The sequence below is a fragment of the Phacochoerus africanus genome, chromosome 9, assembly GCF_016906955.1.
Source record: "Phacochoerus africanus isolate WHEZ1 chromosome 9, ROS_Pafr_v1, whole genome shotgun sequence".
Lineage (NCBI taxonomy): Eukaryota > Metazoa > Chordata > Mammalia > Artiodactyla > Suidae > Phacochoerus > Phacochoerus africanus.
In genome coordinates this window covers 105,272,023-105,295,789 of record NC_062552.1, presented here as the reverse complement: position 1 = coordinate 105,295,789, position 23,767 = coordinate 105,272,023, and the positions used below count along the sequence as shown (strand labels likewise).

Below are 23,767 nucleotides of genomic sequence, written 5' to 3'. Positions count from 1 at the left end.
CTGCTGATACTAAAATGGGGTAGTACCACACCCCACAGGGTTATTGCAAGCGTAAACGAGCCAGATGAATGTGAAGTGCCCACTTTAGCCCTTGGGATATAGTAAATGTTCAATAAAGAGTCAAAAGAGGGAAAGGAAATAGGCTGTTCTGTTGAAAGAGAATTGGGAGTAGGTCTGAAGATTTGTAAAGGCAGAGTTTACAGGATTTGAATAGGCCACAAGGAAATGTTAGGGACCTTTTGACTTCTATTTATTATGCTCACTTATAGCTCTTTTCTCTTCCTTCCTACAGTATACGTCAGCAACACTCTCTAACAGGTTGAAGCTGGGGTTCCTATTCAGCTAGAAATAATCTAGTATTTTATGCAAGTCTGCCTAAATGTCAGCCACATTTAGGCAGGTAAAGCATAGACGTTCCAATCAAGTCGACAAATAATAAAATGGAAATGCTAAGACAGTTCAGACAAGACCATTGGTCTTAACTGACTGAATAGTTCCGTAATGTGTGTGCAGCATACACGTGTGTGTGTGTGTGTGTGTGTGTGTGTGTGTGTGAATGTTGGAAGATGGTATAGAAGGGGGCAGGGTTAGACCAGTTTATAACAGATGTAGTTAAAAAATCAGAATACTGGTGACATCATAGAAAACAAATTAATATAAGGAATGAGCAGACCAACTGGAATAAATCTTGCCTAGGAAACAAGTCTATGTATAGGTGTTGACTTTGCATGTTTCAATATCATACTTTTAGGCCTAGATAAAGTCAAAGGGCTAATGGTTCTCTTCCTGAGCTGACTGTCCATCAACACTCCATTCTGAATTCTCTGCATAAGGGTAACAGAAAAATTTATAAGGAAATGCTGTATAGCTGGCAGTTCCCCAGCTTAAAGCTCAGAAAGAGATGAAGGATGGAGTCTGGAAGACAAGAAAGAAAGAAGCATCATTTATTAGGTGATTTTCAATGTAGCTGTAGCGGATTCCCTCCCCAAGCAAGGCCCTGATTCCAGAGCAATGAACAAAGGTATCGAGCAAGGTAAACAATAAAGTAGTTCCCTCATTCTCTATTATTCTTCACTCCTTATGAGCTGTGCCAATATGTAGAATATAATTATTGCTCTCCGCAATTAAACATTTTCCCCTTTCACACTGCCAATTTTCTTTTCTTTCTTTCTTTTTTCTTTTTTGTCTTTTTTTGCTATTTCTTGGGCCGTTCCCGCGGCATATGGAGGTTCCCAGGCTAGGGGTCAAATCGGAGCTGTATCCTCTGGCCTACGCCAGAGCCACAGCAACTCGGGGATCCGAGCCACGTCTGTGACCTACACCGCAGCTCACAGCAACGCCGGATCCTTAACCCCCTGAGCAAGGCCAGGGATCGAACCTGCAACCTCATGGTTCCTAGTCGGATTCATTAACCACTGAGCCACGACGGGAACTCCGCCAATTTTCTTTTTGAAGACTGAGTCACCCTCCAGGGAAAATCTTTTGCTCAGTGGATTTCACTTCCCTTCCCCATATTCACTATTTGAGGAGTTGCCACTGTGGCTCAGTAGTAATGAACCTGACTAGTATCCATAAGGACGCAGGTTTGTTCCCTGGTCTCGCTGATTAGTTTAAAGGATCTGTCATTGCTGTGAGCTCTGGTGTAGGTAGTAGATGCGCCTCAGACTTGGCATTGCTGTGGCATAGGCTGGCAGTTAAAGCTTCAGTTTGACTCCTAGCCTGGGAATTTCCATATGCCGTGGGTGCAGCCCTAAGAAGAAAAAAAAAAAAATTCACTATGTGAAAACAAAGATTATAAACACGGTGGCAGCTGTTGTTGAAGAAATAAGGTTGAAAACAAAGGACAGATGTTCCATGTTTAGCAGTGTTTTGAGGATTAAGGATAAGACCATAACACCACCCATTTTTTAAAAAAAAGGAATCTAATAACTTCTTTCCAGAAGGAAAAAAGTTAAATATCACTGGATAAGGCAAACTATTATTTAATAATACCACATTTACAAAAGCGTTAAACTTTTACTTTAGAAGTAACTTATTGTACCACTGCTACCTATTGCAAAATATTAGTTCTTCATTTTCAAAATGAAGTAGAATAAAGCTAAATAAATTGTTCAAGGCAAGTGAAGCACTTACATGGAAAAAAGGGTTCAAATTCATTTCCTCCCGACTGCTATCTTCCCTTCAAGCTCATTATCATCAAGCATGGTGTTAGTTTTTATGGGGCCTGTGGCTTAACCCTATTGTTTTAAAAAGCAATTGAGAAAATAAAAATTCCAAAACTCAGCATATGACCATTAAACGTCTCCATGAAGCTGTCTGAATGATATTATCACTCTGCCTCTGTCCTGAGTAATGGTGATGATCAGAACAGGAAAGACAGCCACCACGGCTCACTGGATCTTTCTTTGAGTCAGCCACTATAATAAATAACATGGGTTACCATGTTTAAGCCTCATAACAGTTCTGCAAAGCCAGTTCTATTATCAGATCCTCCTTTTACAAAGAAGAAATGGAGACTTAGAGAAGCTAAAGTGATTGAGATAATAGAACGAAAAAGTGACGGATCTTCGACACTCTCCCTGACGTTAGAGTACAAACACTCAGTGCACTGGCAACGCTGCCTTGTCTTTAGGGAAAAAAAAAAATACAATTACGGTGGGAGCAAAGTGAGACCAGGAAAATTCCGAAAGCTGTGGATAATACCTATGAATAAGCCACTTTACACCACCTTTTCATTTCAAGCAGCCTGCCTTCCTCAGGATATCCAGTTGGGGTGCACTTTCTTCTAACTATTTGCATATGCAAGGGCAACATTTCACAAATCAGATTATGGGCAATTCTAATCCATTCAGTGACTAGAAAGACTTAATGCCCTATTTTTCTTGCAAGGGGTAAATTTCCAGAATCTGCTTGATTTAGAAGTGCCAATAATTTTTCCAATATTTAGTCTCGTGAAGTCACCAGACTGATACCTCTAGAGTATGGGAGAAGTGAGAATTATAATATGCTGAATTACAGATCTCCAGAAAGGCAGTTTCAAGGCTTCTATCTAACCTCATTTCCAATATGAAATCTGCATTCCCCAGGCACCTTATACAAATTAATTCGGGATGCAAACTATTGACACAGTGAATTTATACAGTCACACAAGAGTGACTGCCACAAACATATGGCTCCTGTCAGGAATGAACTGAAGTTTCTCTCAAGTTTACGGCTTTGAAGAGCCTCTTAAGTCACAATGAGTGTCTTATAAAGGTCTTCCTTTTAAGATCTGGCCTTTGCCAGCATGAACAGTTAAAGATTTTCTTTTTGTATATGAGTTGATGCAGTCCCTTAAATAATACATATAATCAAAATATAAGTAATTTGATAGAAAACTGGATATCATTGCTCAATTGGGAAGAGTTCTAGTGAGATAAATTTCTATAGAGATTTTAAGATTTAAGTGAAATTCATCCCACTGTTGCTCAGAATTCCACAGTCTTATGAGAAAGGCATTTGGGGGACAGGAGAGTGAATTTCTTATCAATTGGCCAAGCAAGATGTGCCACATCTGAGGAAAGAACAGTCTTCCTATGCAGCTATGATGAAGGATGATTGTGTTGAACTGAACATCAAGTTCACTGACTCTTCCTCAGATACTGAAATATATCAGTGCAGGGAAGGAAGGTCTATTGTGTGGCAAAATATTTCCACCTTCGTTACTGGTGAGTCAAAAACTGGGGTCAACAACAACAAAAGACAAATATTAACTATGTAAAGAGATAAAAAATCTTTCCCCTTTTTAAAATTTGTTTGTATTATCCTTACTCTTCTATTATATTATCAGATGCTTCCTGCTCGCTCTCAGCCGTATCCACTCCCCATTCCTCATCCTTCACCTCATAAGGCAATAATGTCCCCCCCAATTGGATATAGCTCATTAGCTATTTACATAATTATAGAAATGAAGTGCATCTGTCCTGAGGCCTTCTTCAGGGACCATGGTGTGGCACAGGTAAGCCAGGGGCTAATGAGGCAAAGGGGATGCCTGGCTGCCAGTCCAGATTTTGTATCACGCCCACTTGATTTCTGTGCTGCTCTAATTTGTGGTAGGTGCCCCTTATTAGGGTGATGAAAGACAAGCCATGATAGCCCAGAAGAGAATGTGTGCCAACGGCCTCTTTGAAGCTCTCTTGCTGATAGCAACTGATAAAAGTCAGCAGAAGTGGGAGGAAGAAATCCTGTCCAACAAAAGAGAAGATCTGAGAGATTTACCCTTGGGTAAATGCTCTTTCTTTCATTTTAGAGCAAACTTATTTTTAAGTTCCTCCTTGCTCTGTGAGAAATAAGTGTTTTACTCAAAGCCTCTGCTTGAATATTTTTTCTTCTTGCTTCTCCCACACTTTGAACTCCTTCCTCCCCTCCCCCAATTTCTCTCCTTTCCTCCAAAGAAAATACCTCAGGCCAAAAAACTGTTACCTCTTAGAAAGGTCTACAAAAAAAAGTTAACTTATTTAAATATATGCTTTAAGGCTCGGAATTAGAAACCTTTATTATTGTTCCAAATCCTTAGGAATAAGAACTTTTATTTGCATTAGGAAGTTTGGGGTCCTTCTTTTAGTCAGTTGCTAGCCCCATTTCCATGGGTTAAATGTTCTTTGGCCATGCCCATGGCATGCAGAAGTTGCTGGGTCGGGATGGGAATCTGTACCACTGCTGTAACCACAGCCACAGCAGTGACAACACCAAATCCTTAACCCCCAGGGCACCAGGGAACTCCTTACCTTGCTTCTTTTTGAGGAGAAGTATTATACCTGCTGGCCCACAGTTGGGTATGATCCCACCTGATTTTTGCTCTACTGAAAACTGCCTCTTTTTTTTTTGCACTGGACAAGTCTATTCTGTGTATTGATGCACCCAGTTCAGGGAATTTTTTAAAAATTATATACAAATTTGAAATATCTAAAATTATATATATGAAAGCTATACGTGGAAGGTAAGTTCCCAGTAGATCAGCTTCAGAAATCACCCTGCCTCAGTTCTAACATGCATCTTAGCTGTAACACATAGGATTCATTTTCCCAATCCTATTCTCATGTCAGAGACTGAAAGTATTTGTCAAGACAGATCCTATCTATCCATGCGACCCTATTAGAATGTCATACGAATGTATTTTGACCTGATTTTCCTTTGCCAAATAAACAGCACAAGTTTCCTTTCTTCCATGAAATTAATCTTTCATTTGTGCATCTTTCTAATCAAGAGATTATATTCCATCCTGAGAGTAATCTTTATTATTTATATAACTTTATGACAATGCTTGAGTTAAAACTTTATTGTAAGAATATTTTTACTTTGAAGCACGGGTCTAAATTACTTATCAATATAAATACTTTACTACATATAAGACTTCAAGTCTTTGTTTTAAATGTCACATGGTGAGTAAGGCAATTGTGGCAACAGAAGTAGAAATATGAATTCTAGAAAATTGTACTTTCATTCATAAGACTAAAGAAGATAGCCCCTTTTAATTGCTCAGAGTAAGAGAATTTACAGAAATATATGTAGGCTGTTTTTCTATTTAATCTGAATACCCCTAGAAACAATCACTTAGGAAAATAAAGTCTACATTTAAATGGACTTTTTTTGTTATAAAAATAGTGGAAAAGTAATACTATTAATGGTAAAAGACAAGGTCTAAAGAAATGTGCCAAATTAATAATCAAGACATGATATTTGGCTGCTTTACATATATTAGCATTTGGTTTTCTTTAAGCCTCAGTCACTTCTTATTAAGCAAGAAGTATGTTTATTGTCCCATTATAACTGGAAGTTCTGACTTGAAAGAGTCAATCAGCTTCCTCAACTTCTTACTCTCAGCAAGTAACTAAACTACTGGATCATTATGCCAAACCTCAAAGCATTTAATTTTACTACTATTTTAAAAATCTCATTATCACCTACTTTGTTTTGCCCTCAATGTCTTTTTCTCCAAGAGCAGATTTCTGAAATGCAGAAAATGTCTAGCTTGAATATGAGGATCTTAAGGCAAAGAAGATTCAGAGATAATTGGGTCCAATTTCTCTCACTTATAGATGAGAAAGGTGAGTTTCGTGGAGTTTAAATGGCCTCCCTGGGCAGTTGTACCTGGGAGACCTATGATAGGAAGCCAAGTCTTGGGAAACATGGAGTGTCCAAAACAGTGTTTCAGTGGCTGGACCAAAGTCCCTGTAAGGTGTCTGTAACACTAAGTGTATAAAGTTCATCTTGCTTTCTACTTTGCCACTCTACCTCTAGTTCTTTCTGTATACGTGACACAATGTTGGACAGTACGAAAGTACAACTGGACATTTGTTTAGAGATGCAGCTATCATACGCAGTTTATACTTTTTCGTCCTCTAGGAAGTCAAGGAGGAAAAAAGGAGAACAAGAGTGATCTGGAAATCACCCTAAGGGCCTAAATTTAAGGGAATTATGCTAAACTTTCTCCCATGAAGGTAGTCCTACCCTGTCCCATAAATGATTACCTTCCTGGAGAAAAAAATAATATACTTAGCAAATTGCCTTAATGGCAGTTCATAATGCACTCCACTTTAAAGGAGAAGGTATATTTAATGAAGAGAAAAAGTGTATTTCTTATTGCCCAAAGACTTGAAGTAGCTTTGGAGCCTAGCAACAGCAAATAATTAACATGGCTAAAAGGTTGTGTCTAAGGTCACACTACAGGTTAGTACCAGACCTGGACAGGAACTTGGGGAGCCTGAATTCTAGTCCAGTATTCTTCCCGCTGCATCATGATGCATCTTTCAAACTAGATGGATGGTACTAAATGCTTTGCAGGCTTTTTAAATTAATGACACAAAAATACACATATGTTTGAGATTACTCTGGGAGGAAAAAAAGAACAGAGCTAATTAACACTGCAGGGAGAATTTATGATAAACCAGCCAGACAATATCACCATTAATTTGGCCTGTCCTTCTCAATAATGTCAAGAAATCCATCAGACATGGCTATAGCCTCTGTCTGGGCCTTTTAGCAAGATGGGACCACTAAGAGACAAAAGATGAAAATACCAAGGTGGTCCTATCTCGCCCGGGTGTTCTGACATCAATGTGCAAACAAGACCGGACATATTGCATCTCTTTTGTGTCCTCATTTCACAATTGCCTTGGTTTTTGCTTTCATCGGAATACAGTGCTAATTTAAGAGCAATAAATAGCTCCTCAAGAAAACTAATTTACACACAGCTGCAGTCCATGAGCCTGTTTGGAGAGGGGCATCCAACAGAATACCCTCCTAAAATGGAAGGCTTGAGGACCAGTGGGATTTGGCAGGCCTACGTCTGGTCCCCAGGGTGAAGCTGGACCTTGGAGTGCTGGAAATCACGATCGGTATGGCATTCCAACTAGGCTCAGTGTAGTTCATCTGACCTTAACTCCTTAACTAAGGCATACAATAAGGGCCACAAGACATATGCAGACCAGTCACAGAAGTAGGATTACGAGAAAACACCCTACTTTTTATTCTTCTTCCCCCACTAAGTAAACTTTCAGGATCTCAGTAGTAAAGCCAGTTGCTACATCTGGCTTCATTTTCAGACCTCCTGTGTAAGCAGACTTGAGAACTAACTGGGTCAGAAAGTAGAGTGACTCCAGCCCAGGTTCACTTGGCAAAATACTATTACTGGGAGCACCTGGATCACAGATCCTTTAGGAAACAACTGAGTTCATTAGGTTTAGCAAAGTTGGGCTGGGATCGCCCCAGTTCTCACTGGCATTTCTGCTTTGGCACAGGCAATAAAACAGCCCATTATCCTGGGCAGAATATTAAGATTTAGTTGTCTGGTTTGAATCAGTAATGGTGTGACAAAGAAACGAAACCTACAAAAGAACCGCACATTTTTCAAATATGTATGTGATAGTAAAAAGGAAAGTTAAGTTTCATCTTCACATTCAGTTCTGAATTATATTTATTTCATAGATGTTTCATCTGGCCCCGGAAGGAAAGATCCTCTCTAAAAGCAAAATAGTCACTCTCAGGACTAGAAAAGGAAACTTTCTTCATGAATGACAGAGAGTCAAGATGACATATTTTTCATGTATATGAAAGCATAAACCCGAAGTGAGAGAGGGAGAAGAAAAACATATCTGAGTGTGTTTGAAAATTAAATGCCAAGAGGGATAAATTAGGAAGTTGGGATTAACAGATATACACTATACAATCAATAGGTAGCTAACAAGGACCACCGTACAGCACAGGGAACTAAATATTTTGTAATAACCTATAAGTGGAAATAATCTGAAAAAAGAATACACATACATTCTTACATATAACTGAATCACTCTGTGCTATACACCTGAAATTAACACATTGTAAATAAACTATACTTCTGTAAAAAGTAAAAAAATAAATAAAAATAAAATTAAAAAAAATTAAATGCCAAAATCATACACTTCTACACCTTGTGAGAAAATCATGATTTACTGCAGGGTTTTTTTGTTTGTTTGATTTGTCTTTTTGCCATTTTCTTGGGCCGCTCCTGCAGCATATGGAGGTTCCCAGGCTGGGGGTCTAATAAGACCTGCAGCCGCCAGCCTAAGCCAGAGCCACAGCAACGCGGGATCCGAGCCGCGTCTGCAATCTACAACACAGCTCACGGCAACACCGGATCCTTAACCCACTGAGCAAGGCCAGGGATCGAACACGCAACCTCATAGTTCCTAGTTGGATTCGTTAACCACTGAGCCACAACGGGAACTCCTTACTGCAGTTTTTGGAAAAGTCATCAGCAGTTCACTTAAGTTGGCTCTGGGTACCTCATTTCCTAGTATACATTTCTGCCTATTTGTCTTCAGAGTGAAACAAAGATATGATCATTTTAAAGGGACTATTATAGTTCCTCCCAGAAAATTATCAAAATAAAGATAGAAATAAGGGATTTTCAGCCAGAGAGTAAATGAAAATTACCTAATTTTCAATTATAAGATTGGGGAATGACCATTATGTAAAGATAACTATACAAACAGGTACTGCTTTAAGTAAAGCTTAAATGTGGAAATCAGGATTTGCCTAGAAGATAAGATAAAGAGTGATTATTTGCTTTGGAAAAAAAGTTCATAACAGGGTTCATTCAAATAGCAAGTTCTTCCACATCCTTAAGCAATGACTTGATTTCCAAAAACTCAATTCCTGCCTGTTTCTTCAGGAATCTGCCCAGCATGTAACGCAAGCTGCCCCAGGTAAGATCCACTCAGGTGGGAGTTCCCGTCGTGGTGCAGTGGTTAACGAATCCGACTAGGAACCATGAGGTTGCAGGTTCGGTCCCTACCCTTGCTCAGTGGGTTAACGATCCGGCATTTCCGTGAGCTGTGGTGTAGGTTGCAGACGCGGCTCGGATCCCGCGTTGCTGTGGCTCTGGCGTAGGCTGGCGGCTACAGCTCCTATTCAACCCCTAGCCTGCCTAGCCTGGGAACCTCCATATGCCTTGGGAGTGGCCCAAAGAAATAGCAAAAAAACAAAACAAAACAAAAAAAGATCCATACAGGTAAATGGCTAAGTAGAGTTGTAGCTGTCTCTCTAAGATCATAGAAAAAAAATTGCTGGGAAACAACGGGAATGGTGGAAAGGTTAATTTAAAACCAGAATCAAAAAGAGTGGTAGAGAAAATAATAAACCATTTCTGGAGGAGAAAAAGTCCACAGGATCTTTTTTCTTTTTTGGGGGGGAGGGGGGCACCCCATATCCTATGACGTTCCCAGGCCAGGGATCAGGTGGAACCACAGTTGCGACCTAAGCCACAGCTGTGGCAATGCTAGATCCTTAACCCACTGTGCCAGGCATAGGATCAAATCTGCGTCCCAGCGCACTCAAGACTAGATCAATCCCATTGTGCCACAGAGGGAACTCCAGGATCTTTTTTTCATAAACAATGCTAACAAGGTATTTATAGACCAAGACAGAAATAAAATCATTTTACCAATCAATGAAGACCAAACAGAAAGTAAGGGGCTCACAATGTGGAAGAATCTAGCATATGTTCTAAGGAAAGTAATAGAAATAATAATAAATTATATATATAGTTTAGAGAATGATAGTCTTAGGCAGCTAAATAAGAATTTCTAAGATAGGAGTTCCCATGGTAGCTGAGCATCTGAACCCGACTAGCACCCATGAGGATGCAGGTTTGATCCCTGGCCTCACTCAATGGGTTAAAGATCCAGAGTTGCCATGGGCTGTGGTGTAGGTCACAGATGCAGCTCAGATCCTGAGTTGCTGTGGCTGTGGTGTAGGCTGGCGGCTACAGCTCTGATTGGACCCCTAGCCTGGGAACCTCCATATGCCATGGGTATAGCCCTAAAAAGACAAAAAGATAACAATAATAATTTCTAAGATAAGAAGATTCTGTTCAGAGACATAACAACAACTTTGTAATGAGGATATTATATTCTCATGCCTTCCTCCAGGAGGGAGGTAGCGGGTGTCCTAGCTAAGATCCGTCTGCTCACTCTGAAATCTTACTTAAAAAAATATATTATCTGAAGTAATAAATAATATCAATGACAAAGTCAAGGATGGCTAATGAGGAAGAGTCCTGAGTCCTTGGGGCTCCGTAGAAGTTCTTAAGGACCCTGACTTTGCAGAATGAGATGGATGACTTGATCAATAAGACAAAAGGTCTGAAATGCTATCACCTGCCCTGGAGTGGGGTTGGGAGGGTGGAATGAAGGTGGCTGGCTGCTCCTTAAAAAAATCAAGACCACTTGATTTCACTCCAAGGTTTCACGTTGACTTAGTTGTCGTGACCTTAATTAAACAGATTTGGTTATGGGTGAATTTGCAAGGCATGCCAGAGATAGAATAGAGAGCCATAAAGAAAATTTGCTGAAAGTCTAAACTCAGACAGAACAAGGGCAAAAAGAAATTCAAGTTGAAAGGCCTCAAAGAAGAGGGCTAATCTATAGCACAGTCTAAGAGTAAAAGTACATGGACATAGTCCTAAATTCATCGATTATTTTTAAAATGATAACAAGGAGTTCCCCTTCGTGGTGCGGCGGAAACGAATCAGACTAGGAACCATGAGGTTTCGGGTTCAATCCCTGGACTTGCTCAGTGGGTTAAGGATTTGCGTTGCTGTGAGCTGTGGTGTAGGTTGCAGACGCAGCTCAGATCTGGCATTGCTGTGGCTCTGGCGTAGGCTGGTGGCTGTAGCTCCAATTAGACCCCTAGCCTGGGAACCTCCATAGGCTGTGAGTGTGGCCCTAAAAAAACAAAACAAAAACAAAAACAAACAAACAAACAAAAAGAAATAAGGCTAACAAGTAAGGGTTTCATGTGTAAAATAAAAGGAATTTGAAGCGATTTGCCTGTCACCTCTCCTTGGTTCATCACCCAGATTCACACTGAACATGCCTCCTATATGCTTTCTCCATCTGGGCTAAGACCCCATTCCCTCCCAATGCTGAGTCCGCATTAGAAGAGGAAGGCCTGGAATTCAGGTTCTGGCTCAGTGGGTTAAGAAGCCAACTAGTATCCATGAGAATGTGGGTTCGATCCCTGGCCTCGCTAAGTGGGTTGGGGATGCGGCATTGCCATGAGCTGCGGCATAGGCTACAGATGCAGCTTGGATCTGGCATGGCTGTGGCACAGGCTGGCAGCTGCAGCTGCGATTCAACCCCTAGCCTGGGAACTTCCATATGCTGTGGGTGCAGCCCTAACAAAAAGGAAGTACTGAGTTTTTCTTAATATAGCCCATCTCGGAGTTCCCGTCGTGGCGCAGTGGTTAACGAATCTGACTAGCAACCATGAGGTTGCGGGTTCGGTCCCTGCCCTTGCTCAGTGGGTTAAGGATCCGGCGTTGCAGACATGGCTCGGATCCTGTGTTGCTGTGGCTCTGGCGTAGGCCGGTGGCTACAGCTCCGATTCGACCCCTAGCCTGGGAACCTCCATATGCCGCGGGAGCGGCCCAAGAAATAGCAACAACGACAGCAACAACAACAACAAAGACAAAAGACAAAAAAAAAAAATATATATATATATATATATATATAGCCCATCTCTGCTACACACTCGCCCTCCATTATCAGGTGCTGGTCAATTGTAAAAAGCTGGAAACTCCACAGACTATTAAAAACACAATTATGCACACACATGTAAACTGAAAGGCATGAAATAAAAGCCATCAAAATTATTGGAAAGTGAATGATTTTTGACAATCTACAAGTCATGAGCTGAATTTCTGGGCTCACAGACAGCCTCTCAAACCTTCAGACCATAGTTATTCAATTATTTTGGTAATTAACTTATTGTCAATCTGCTACAAACTGGTGATGGCTTTCAATTCTAGGATAAATACAATATAACCTCATATAATGTATGAACTACTAAAATCCAATCTCCCTAAACCAAGTTCCTCTGCCAAGTTTATGATTAATCTCTTTATCCCAAACTTTATTCCTTTTCTTGTCCTGTCCTTGTTCCCCTCATGATTGAGCATATCTAAGAAAAGGGGTGACTGAAACTTAGCAGGACCCTGTGGAGTCCTTTTGGGTACAAAAAGCCCCTCGGTGTTCACAATTTCTTCTTTGTAGGAAAAGGTTTTTGGCATCCTAGGCTTTCCCTGAATTCCAAAGAGCAGACTCAAGTAGTTACTAGTTGGGGAAGTGAAGGAATATAGAAACAAAGAAAAAGCAAATAGTTCAAGAATAAAACAGGGTCTTAGTTCCTCCTCAAGGGATCTCTTTAACAACCCGATGCATATATTTGAGTGGTTCTGCAGAAAGACCCCACCCAGGCAGAGGATGGCGGCGACATGCTGGCCACTAGCACTAGAATCCAGACTGCTTGGAACCAGAAGGATGATGATTAGGATTCCTGAAACATCACTCTATTATATCACCATTAACCAATCAGAACAAAGTCGAGGAGCTGATACCTGCACCCCAAATTTTGTTTTTAAAAACTCTTATTTGAAAACCATTGGGGAGTTTGGATCTTTTGAGTATGAGCTGCCCATTCTCCTTGCTTGATCCTGCAGTAAATGCAATACTTTCCTTCACCACAACCTAATGTTGATAGACTGGCTTTGATGTACAGCAAGTGAGTGGACCCAAGTTCAGATCAATAACATACTAAAGAATATATTCAGATATATACACGAGAAGTCAGTATGGTGCATTATGTGCTTTAATAAGAAAACAAGGCACTAGGAAAACATAGCAGGGGTGCCCCAACCTCAATGTCATGAGAGGTAACATGACATCTAGTGCGAAACTTCAGTCAAAGGGGATAAAAGGTGAAGCCAGTGGTAATGGTTGTGTAAGACTGACTCAGATAAAGGAATAGCATGTTTATAGGCTTGGAAGCAGGGAATAATATGGTTAATCATAGTTGTCTTTTGGATAATCTATCTATTTGTCATCAATTATCTGGTACTGTTACTATTTGCAGGTACTACCTAGATAGAGGTGTGGGTGTGCCTGGTCCCCAGGGTGTCAGAATATGCCACTCGAAAAGATGCCTCTTTGGCATATGGGTTATTTTGAGCTAAAGGCCACTGAGAACCAGCAGATAGAGGAAAATCCCTAGAAATAGGGCACAGGTTTTCCTTTTATAAAATAAATTTACACATAAATGAGATGTATGTTTGTAAAGACATCCTTCTTTTCCTGACCAGGAAGTAGAGAACTCTTAACAGTTGAGAAGTCGCTGACTTAAGTTTTCATAACAAACCTTTACTCAACAACCCTTGTTGACCATCCCTTTCCTGGTCACCTTTCCATAACTTGCCTCCATAAACCAGAAGCCCCAATCCTCCCTTTCTCTATTTAGCCTAATTGGCCAAGTTCTAACCACTCCTTGGAGTTACTCATCCCTGGGTCCTCCCATGTATACATGCATGGTGCAGATGTTAATACACTTCTATTTTTCTCCTTAATCTGTCTCTTGCCAGTGTAATTAACAGGGCTCTCATTGGAGAACCTCGGGTGTGAAAAGGAAAGATATGTTTTTCTCTCCTACAATTTTCATGCAGAGTCAAGTAGGCTCATGCCCCAGAGACAAACATGCTTCCCATATCCTCACACTGTGGTGCAGAATGGATAGCCATCAGGTACCTGACAATCTCTGCTGACAATGCAGAGATTAACTTCTCATGCTCACAGCAGGCAGGAGGCGGACACGGGCTGGATGAGAACCTTCAAGCACACTTCAAACAGCTCAATTAGATCAAGAGAAAAACTTCCTGAAGCAGCTCGATAGATTTACTGTACAGCATTTTCCCTCACTTCACAATATGAATATAGATATCTACATCATTGGCTTCTTCCAGGCCCTGCAGTGGGAAGTTTTCGCCAGCCTTTTGCACTGCCTCCCTTTCAGTTTAGGCTGCCTTCCTTTTTTTTTTTTTTTTTTTTTTTTTTTGCTGTTGTTGTTGTTGCTATTTCTTGGGCCGCTCCCGCGGCATATGGAGGTTCCCAGGCTAGGGGTCGAATCGGAGCTGTAGCCACCGGCCTACGCCAGAGCCACAGCAACGCGGGATCCGAGCCGCGTCTGCAACCTACACCACAGCTCGCGGCAACGCCGGATCGTTAACCCACTGAGCAAGGCCAGGGACCGAACCCGCAACCTCATGGTTCCTAGTCGGATTCGTTAACCACTGCGCCACAACGGGAACTCCCTGCCTTCCTTTTTTAATCAGTTATGATCACAATGGCTGTAAACTCTTCAGCCGACAGCATATTTATGGGGGAGAACAGGCTCCCTTTCTCTCAGTTGGCCCCACAAACTGTTCCAGTTCACTGTGTATTTACACATTTGACGACAACTCCGAGGTAAGAAAGGGGGTGAGAAGGCAAGGGCACCGGTTCTGGGCATTGAGAGAAGAACAAGGAAATAAAAAGATGATAAACCTGCCAGCCCTCTTCCTGATCGAGCTCTGGTGTGGTTATGAGGTGCAGGTGGGGAAGGCAGAGTGCATACGCAGTTTCTAATACATCGTCTGTAACTCAGCACTGTGTAGAGGCAAGCAACTCTTCACGTGCTTGTCAGAAGAGGGTAATAAATACACTGTTTTATTGGGGGAAAATGACCAAAAAAATAGAGAGTGAGTAACTTGGCAAAGGTCTGCCATTTTCAACCTAATAATCCACGTTTATGTTTTTTCCAGTCCAAGGTTTTTGCTTAATAACATGGATTAAATCACCAGGGTCCATGAATAAAACGGCAACCACAACACACTTATTGAGTGCCTAGTGTATGCCCTATCTTCGCCCTTAGTCTCATTATCTCATTTAGAGTTCACAAGAAGGCAAATGCTGCCATTCCCCTTTTACAGATGGAGAAACTGACACATTTCAACAAGCCATCCAAGCCTCCCGAGGGCATGGCAGAGCCACTGAAGTTTGACCCCTGGGCTCAAATTTTTATCTGCTGTGTACTAATTGATTATAAGCTTTGGTGACTCAGCATTAAACTTATGGTCACTCCTGTGAGAGTTCTTCAGTCTCTCTCCTGTTTTTAAGAAACCAGTTCTTACAACCTAGCAATCTATGTTAGACTTGTGTTGAATTTCGATACATCAGTTACTTGGTTATACAGATTCCTAAACGTACTACTGACTTTAGAAGATCAGGCCTTGTGCCTTCCTGAACTGAAGTGGCCACTAACCTGAGCTGGCAGGATTCCACAGCAGAACATTTTGGATTGGCAAACATATGGCAGGAAAGAAGCCATGTTTTCAGAGTCTATGGTTCTCCTACTACATTATTTTCCTGGAGAGGTTGTGAAATACCTTCCAGTTTTTTTTTCTTGCATCTTCCAATCCACTTTTTCCCAACAGCTATCATAATTTTTAGAAATGAAACTTTATTATGTCACCATCTATTTTAAAAGCCTTCAGTGGCTCTTCATTGCACTGAAAATAAAATCCAAGCAGCAAAGTTCTCAGGAAAACAATGTTCCAGTTCCTCCACAAAACAGTGTCTGTAAAATAACTATCTTTTGAGAAACTTTCCTGACTCAAGTCCAACTTGTAGAAAGATTTGAAGTCTCATTTCTTCTCTGGCAGACCTTGGCAAAAACTGCCTAGAGTCACAGGACCGATTTTGTATCTGAGGGAGGAAAGAAAGGAAATACAAGGAGATAGCTTTTCTTTCAGCCCTGCTGAAAGCAGAAGAAATGTGCTTCAAAGAATTTTTCTTTTCTCTAAAGACACACTGAATGGTTGTAGAGATTCTTCAATGAGTAAAACAAAACAAAGGACTCAAAAGCAAAGGATTAAGGGGGTGGGGGAGAAGATGCTTGTCAATACATGCAAAATCAAATGAAGGACAGCTGCCAGCTGTCTTTGTCCCTTCCAAGGACAAGAACAAAAGAAAGAAAGTTTACACCTGTGAATAAGATAAGGAGAGTAAACTAGAGTGGACTGGATGATTTAAGTTTCTTTAACTTATTACTAGCTTGACAGAAAGAATGTATATTTTGAGATCAGACCTAGCTCCAATTCCAGCTTCACTCTTACTTAACCTCAGTTTAACCATGCTTGCAATGGGGACTGATTGATGTGATGGTTAAAAGAGATGATATGTATAAAATGTCTTTCATGGCCACAAATAACATGGCTGTAGTTCAATAAGTGCTAGACCCATAACTCCATGTTTCCCAAATTTGCCTGATCATAAAATCAAACTGGGGTACTTATCAAAAGGCTGGTTTCTAGGATCTCCTTAGAGATCCTGATTTAATACATTTGTGGTGAGGCCCAGGAATCTGTATGTTCTCCAAGGGCCTCTGTGACCCATCTAGTGTCCTGTAGGGCTCCTAGGCACACAAAATTTTCTGTGTCCTCTATTTCTTGCTTTTAGGGAATAAGCTTCAGCCTCCATGACCTTCCTTGAGCTCCAAAGGGCAGTTGCTAATTAGGGAAGGGAGGGGATGCAGAGACCAGGGAGGGTCAGTCAAGAGACAATATACAGCCTTGGGTCAGAGTCCTGGTTCCTCCTTGGGGAATATACATAACAATATCTTTAAGCCTTTCCTCAGAACTAAAACCCCCAACAAATAGAAGAACTACTTGATGAAGCATCCTTCATTCTGGGAAGAAGGACCAACAGAACCAGTGCTGGGGCCACTAAACACCAGCTTTGAAAGACAATGCAAGCTTGCCTCTACCCTGATCCTTATGTATGGTCCTATTTTCTATTCCCCAAACTATAAAACCACCTCCAAATCTCTCCTAAGGGGGGCACAGTCTTTAAGGCTTTAGCCTGCTGTGGCCCCCTTTGCCTGGCAAAGCAATAAAGCTATCTTTTTTTCCCTTCACCCCAAACTCTCTGTTTCTATTCAGCAATGGCGAACAGAGGCTGTGTTTTGGCAACACCTCTAGTGATTATTAAGTTCAGCAAGTTTAGGGAATAGTGCTCTAGCTCATTAGGCTAAACCCCATTGCTTTGGATCTAGACTGGAACAAATTAGAAAGGTCTAGAAAAACCTACTGATATAGGTTAGTTTTTCCCACCACAATAAATGATGTGCTGAATTCCTAACACCTAGTACCCCAAAAAGTGAATTTAATTGGAAATAGGGAGGTTTCAGATATAATTAGTTGTTAGATGAAGTCATACTGGAATAGGGTGGGGCCCTAAACCAATCTGACTGATATCCTTATAAGAAGACAGGGACACCCCAGGAGAGCACCATGTGGTGAGGATAGACTGGAGATACAGAGATGCAAGTCAAATGCTAGGTATGAATGTCTGTGTCCCCAAAACAATTAAAATCCAAATCCCCAACTGGATGGCATCTGGAGTTAGGGTCTTCAAAGGCCTCATTAATAGGATGCGTACCTTTATAAAAGAGACTCCAGAGAGATGCAAGGACATGGGGAAAAGATGTCTTTTTAGGAACCAGGAAGCAAGCTCTCCCCAGACACCTAATCTGTGAGTTCTTCGACCTAGGGCTCCAGAAATGTGAGAAAGATTTCTGTTGTTTATAAGCCTATAGTATTTTTTTACAGCAGTCCAAATGGACAAAGACACCAAGGAACCCCAAAGATTGCTGGAAAATCAGCAGAAGCTAGAAAGAGGCAAGGAAGGATCCTCCTGTAGGTTTCAGAGGAAGCATTGCCCTGCTAACACCAGGATTTTGGACTTCCAGCCCCCAGAACTGTCAGATAAAAACTTTCATTGTTTTAAGTCACCCAGACTGTAGTTATGGCAGCCCTAGGAACTTATAACAACTACTAAAGATCTCTTCCAGTTCTGAATTTAGGACCACATTACAAAAGACCAGCCATGGCCCTTTGAATTGAGAGTAAGATATGAATTCTCCCCATTTTCTACAGTGTGAGTGAATTTGTATTTCACTCTCCAAAATCTATTTCATTTCTATATAATCCAGCCATGGTACTTCTATCCCCATATTGGTTTAAGAATGAATATGTGACTTAATTCTGACCAACAAGTTGTCGAGAATTTAGGGCTGATGGTTGTGCTAGCAAAGGTTTCCTTACACCTAAAAAGTTGGTTCTTCCTCTTGGATGTTGTCCTTTCTGGGTCTGACATCTGGGAGAGCTGTAAACGTCTTCTTGCATAAAGGATAGCCAGTCTGAGGACAAAGCTGGAATACTGGGGATGGCAGGGAGAAAGAACCTGGCCTATGATGACATCATTGAGCCACTAAATCAACCAAATGTAGAATCCATTCTACTTCTGGACTTCTTGCTTCTTAAGTTCTCCCCTCGTTCTACATCATTCAGCTCATTATCCTTTCCTCAGATTCACATTTTCAGCCCTGTACTTTCTCTAGAGGTAACAAAAAAATAGTTATGCCTTCCTATCAGCTTGATTTTCTTCCCTGGATACTTTTTGTATTCAACTCTTGACTTAAACTGATCCTGGCTAATAAATTTATCTTCTAAGAAATCCTGATTCCAAGGCCCTGCCTCAGCAGGTTTTTTTCCTAGTGGCTCCTCTTAGATCTGCCTTGGGTCCACTTGAGGATGGCAGGACTGTCCTGGATACTATAGGACAACCAAAACACATCCACAAACCCCACCTCACCCTGACTTTCTCTAACATCAGTTATCCTTAATATAACATGCTCTAGCTTTAAAACCAGGGAACTAGTTAGAACCATGGAGTTGCTCAACTTTTTTATAGGTAAATGAAGGGAAAAAAAAATTCCTCAAAGCTATCACAAGAGTTCTATTTCTAGAGAAAGAGTCTTCTTAAAATCTACAAAGGACTTAATAATTCAACTGTTAGGAATCTACCATCTTTCCTTCCTGGAAGCAAGCTTTGATGCTGGCCACAGGAACAGAAGCTACTGAATTAGAAATTTCCTCTAATAAAATATTCAGGTTTCGAGGCACTTCCCTGTGTCTGTGTTTGTGTGGCTCATATTACTATGCAACACAGTCACAGAACACACTGTCCCTTCTGATGAGGTTTATACCACAAGGCTCATAGGGGCAGAGAGAGATTTTAATTCTTTGACTAAGAGTCAGTTAAAATTTTAAGTCCTTTACTTATTAGTAAATTTTTAAAAGTAAATAAATTAAACACATTTATAGGGTGTCACAGTGATTTCTGAGCTCAAAAAACGTTGAGAATGAGACAAAATACAAAGGGCAAAGTTATCTGGTGCAAGCTTCTCCAATACCACCATCAAATGTTACACCACACAGATGAGTAGTTTTTCTATTGTAAAAAACTGAGAAAAAGAAATCTCAATTAAATAGAGATGGGAGAGGAGACCGGAAGCTGGGACATTCTGAGACAATAGCAGAGTCTAACAGGAAGAAGAGGGTCCTCTTCCTCCTTGGCAGAGACTCAGCCAATGAAAACCAAGGACTCTATGTTCATGATAGCCTCCCAACTTCCTTTTCTTCCCTGTAAAGGTGCTCTCCTTCCCTTGCACTTTGGGGATCTGAACATGCCTCGACATGGTTGTAGATTCTGAATTGCAATTCTCTGCCGATCCCGAAAAAACCCATCATTGCTGGAGTCTGGCACTGTGTTTGTTTCAGGTCAATATTATACATTCAGCTCTCAATCTAATGACATGTTAACATCTCGTTATTCTCACCCTTATCAACCATATGAAATCAACTGGAGTTACAAGTACCATGTTTCAAAGAGTCATTTCTTCTGTGGTTGGAAACTTCTAAGTGGATAGAAGGTTAAAGAAGAGTCTTTCTTGTTTTCTTTCTTGCTTGCTTGCTTGCTTGCTTTCTTGCTTTCTTTCTCTCCCTTCCTTCCTTCCTTTCTGTCTTCCTTCCTTCTTTCCTTTCCTCCTTTCTTTCTTTCTTTCTCTTTTAAACACATCAAGGATTTGACTGCTTTTCAGCTTTACTTATATTGTCTTCTTCCCTCAAATGTAGTTTGAGGCCACTAAATTACTATAATATCTAGGTTTGGGAGTGTTGACTTAAACAAAAGTTTTTGCTTTAAACTAATGGGGCTACTGAAACTTTTTGAGCTTATTTATGGTACTTTATTGGAGACAGAGATTTATCACAATATTTTTCCTGACATTCACATCTAACCCTTGTTCACTATGCAAAGAAGCGTGGTAATCAACAATATCAGTCACCTACTAGCTCATGTAGCATGCAGGCATTTGGTTAAAAACAGGTGGAAGAAAAGGAAGCATCTCATTAATCTCAATTTATTAATCTATCTAGTAGGACCAGCATAAAGAATAAAACACCATGCAATGTAAACATTAGGATGCAAGACTGGAGACAATAGACCAAAATAATTTATCTGTTTTAAATAGTCAACATAAAATTGATAGGCTAAGTTTACTTTGTCTTTTTTTTTTTTTCCTTTGCTATTTCTTTGGGCCGCTCCCGCGGCACATGGAGATTCCCAGGCTAGGGGTTGAATCGGAGCTGCAGCCACCAGCCTACGCCAGAGCCACAGCAACACAGGATCCGAGCCGCGTCTGCAACCTACACCACAGCTCACGGCAACGCCGGATTGTTAACCCACTGAGCAAGGGCAGGGACCGAACCCGCAACCTCATGGTTCCTAGTCGGATTCGTTAACCACTGCGCCACGACGGGAACTCCGGCTAAGTTTACTTTGGAAAATTTTTCCCCAATAAGAATTTTGTGTGTGTGTGTGTGTATGCCTCTACACATCTTTTCATCTGTAAATATCTGTCTGATTATATTTTTATAAGGAAGAACCCACAAAATATTGCATATACATATATATATTAACTTCTCCAGGAACTGTAATACTACCATTCCTTACATGCACACAGATTTGAAGTTACCAAAGAGAGTGGCTTAAAGGCTTACCCCACTACATTTTGCTAGGTCTAGGATGGGTTCTGAGAATACATGTTTATCTTGATAGAGAGGTTGAAATTAGTCCTAAGAAATACAGGTGTTCCCGCCATGGCACAGTGGAAACGAATCCAACTAGGAACCATGAGGTTGTGGGTTTGATCCCTGGCCTCACTCAGTGGGTTAAGGATCTGGCACTGCTGTGAGCTGTGGTATAGGTAGCAGACGCAGCTTGGATCCTGCGTTGCTATGATTGTGATGTAGTCCTGCTTCTATAGCTCCGATTGGACCCCTAGCCTGGGAACCTCCAAATGCTCTGGCTGCGGCCCTAAAAAGCAAAAAAGGAAAAAAAAAACGGTGGCAATACAAGTTCTGAAATATTGAGGCATTCTGGACAATTTAGGGACAAATAAACTTAGAAATAAAAATATCATCTAATGGCCAGATTAAGACCCTTCCTTCACAAACCAAGACATAATTAGAGCAAAGCAATAAGTCTTGTTGCAAATAATAATCCAGGATTTTAGGGGAGAAATGGCCTTTCACTTTTATTTAGAGGTACTTTGACTGACATAATAATATAAGAGAGAAGGCTCTATAAACCAATTTTCTCAAATTATATGTAAAACGCTTACTTGTAGTGATATGTGCAAATCGGAGGGGGGCAGAAGAGAGGAGAAATTGAGACAGGAGAGAAGAGAAAGGGAGGATGAAAGGGAGGGAAGAAGGGAGAGGGGAGAGAGAAAGAAAGAGATAAGGAGAAATTATCTCTTATCATGCACATTTTACTGCATTCAGTACAAGGAGTTCATCATCATTATGGTAAATTACACACTGCCTGAATAAATCGAGGTAATCATAGGGCAATCATCTCTCAATTCAATTAACAGAAGTACAATATCTTGTAAAACTCCAAAAGATTTATAATGTTTTCTGTTATTGCTACCTAATGGCTGAAATATCCCAGAAAAATTTGACTTGAGAGAGTAACGTTAAGGTCACACCTGTTTTAACAACGGCAAAAGACTTCTAAAACAATAAAAATAATCTTGAATATTTCTCAGTCTGCCAGAATATACCGGAAAGGGATAAACAAAATGGAGTAAAGTGTAATGACCACAATAATACATTAGGGTCCCCTCTTTCAGATTTTAAGAAAAACAGTAACTGACAAAGATGAATGAGGATCTTGATATGAGGTAAGTCTCTGACGGGTGTTTTACATAAACATTAGTGGAATAATCTTATAATGGTTAAAAAAACCATATATATTACACATTTACCTAGTATGCATAAATATATATTATATACATCCATATTATGTGTATATATGCATATAATATTTTAACATATCATAACAGGGAGAATGCCTGACATATTTAAAATTCTGAAAGGAAATTAGAATCATACTGCATTCTATTAAATAATACCTTTCATTTTGCTTTCAGAAAACAGGTAGTTGACTCTGAATTTTTGTTTTTGTGTTTGTTTGTCATCGTTGCTTTTAGATTTAACATGTGATTTAAAGAAACACATCAGTGAATCTCTACATTTAAGGAATGAAGGTCCCATCTAGTTCACAATATAATAAGCTAAATACCCGGGAAGATAAATGTCTCAGGCATTAAGCTAATTATTTAAGGAGGCTGATGTTTTTATTTTGCTAAGAAGATACGCCAACTGAATCATCCATTCAGGATTAGTTGTGTAATATATTGAGGAGTATATAAGGGTTCAATATAGCACAGGCTCCCTAACCTTGAGAGGGTTATAATCTAATTTGGGAGATAAGATACTGGAATAAGAACTAATTTTTAAAATGGGTATTAAATTATGTAATACGCATTTATAAGATATGTCGGAGCTGAGATAAAGGAAAATGCATTAGTCTGTACAGGTAGGTGACATTTAAGCTTGGTTTTGAGGGATGACAACATGCATGAGTGTTCGCCTCTGGGAATTTGTAATCCAGTGTTTCAGAAAGCAGAAGATAGACACAGATATAGTGACCTATGTTAAAAAACAGAAGTTTTATTATACAACTAAAAGCAAAGTTTCCACACTTAATAAGTATTAATAAGTGTTATTAAGTGTTAATAAGGAATAACTATTAGTAAGTATCATAAACAGAGAACAGGAATCAAGAGGAATTTCATGGAGAATTTACATTGGGCCTTGAGGGACAGACAGACATGTCAAAGAAGGTGGAGTATGGAAGAAGACTCTCCAACAACAGGAAGAACAGATACAAGGAGACGCATAAAGTGGCAGGCATGCTGGTTAAGATGAAGGAGAGGTGCTGCCATGTGTCCCAAGAGGCGAAGGGCAAATGGGCTGTGGAGAGCTTAGCGTGCCCGCTTAGACACTGAGACTTCTGCGGGTCCCCAGGAGTTTCTGAGGGTACTGACAAGTTGTGGCAGGGTCTGGGAAAGATAACTCTGGTGACAAGGGGGATTGGGCTACTGAGCAGCTAGAAGCAGGGTGGCTAGC

General features: G+C 40.5%; 1 protein-coding gene across 6 annotated transcripts in view; it reads right to left on the bottom strand.

The window, feature by feature from the left end:
• NRXN3 (neurexin 3) overlaps positions 1–23,767 on the bottom strand; it is a 1,579,386-nt gene that overhangs the window by 90,093 nt on the left and 1,465,526 nt on the right. For 5 of the 6 annotated variants that reach the window (XM_047796611.1, XM_047796607.1, XM_047796610.1 and 2 more), the window contains one exon: positions 7,059–7,086. The exons of the other annotated variant lie outside the window; for it this stretch is intronic. In XM_047796611.1, the coding sequence (XP_047652567.1) occupies positions 7,059–7,086 (28 nt within the window). The remainder of the gene's footprint in view (positions 1–7,058; positions 7,087–23,767) is intronic. 6 annotated transcript variants of the gene reach the window in all.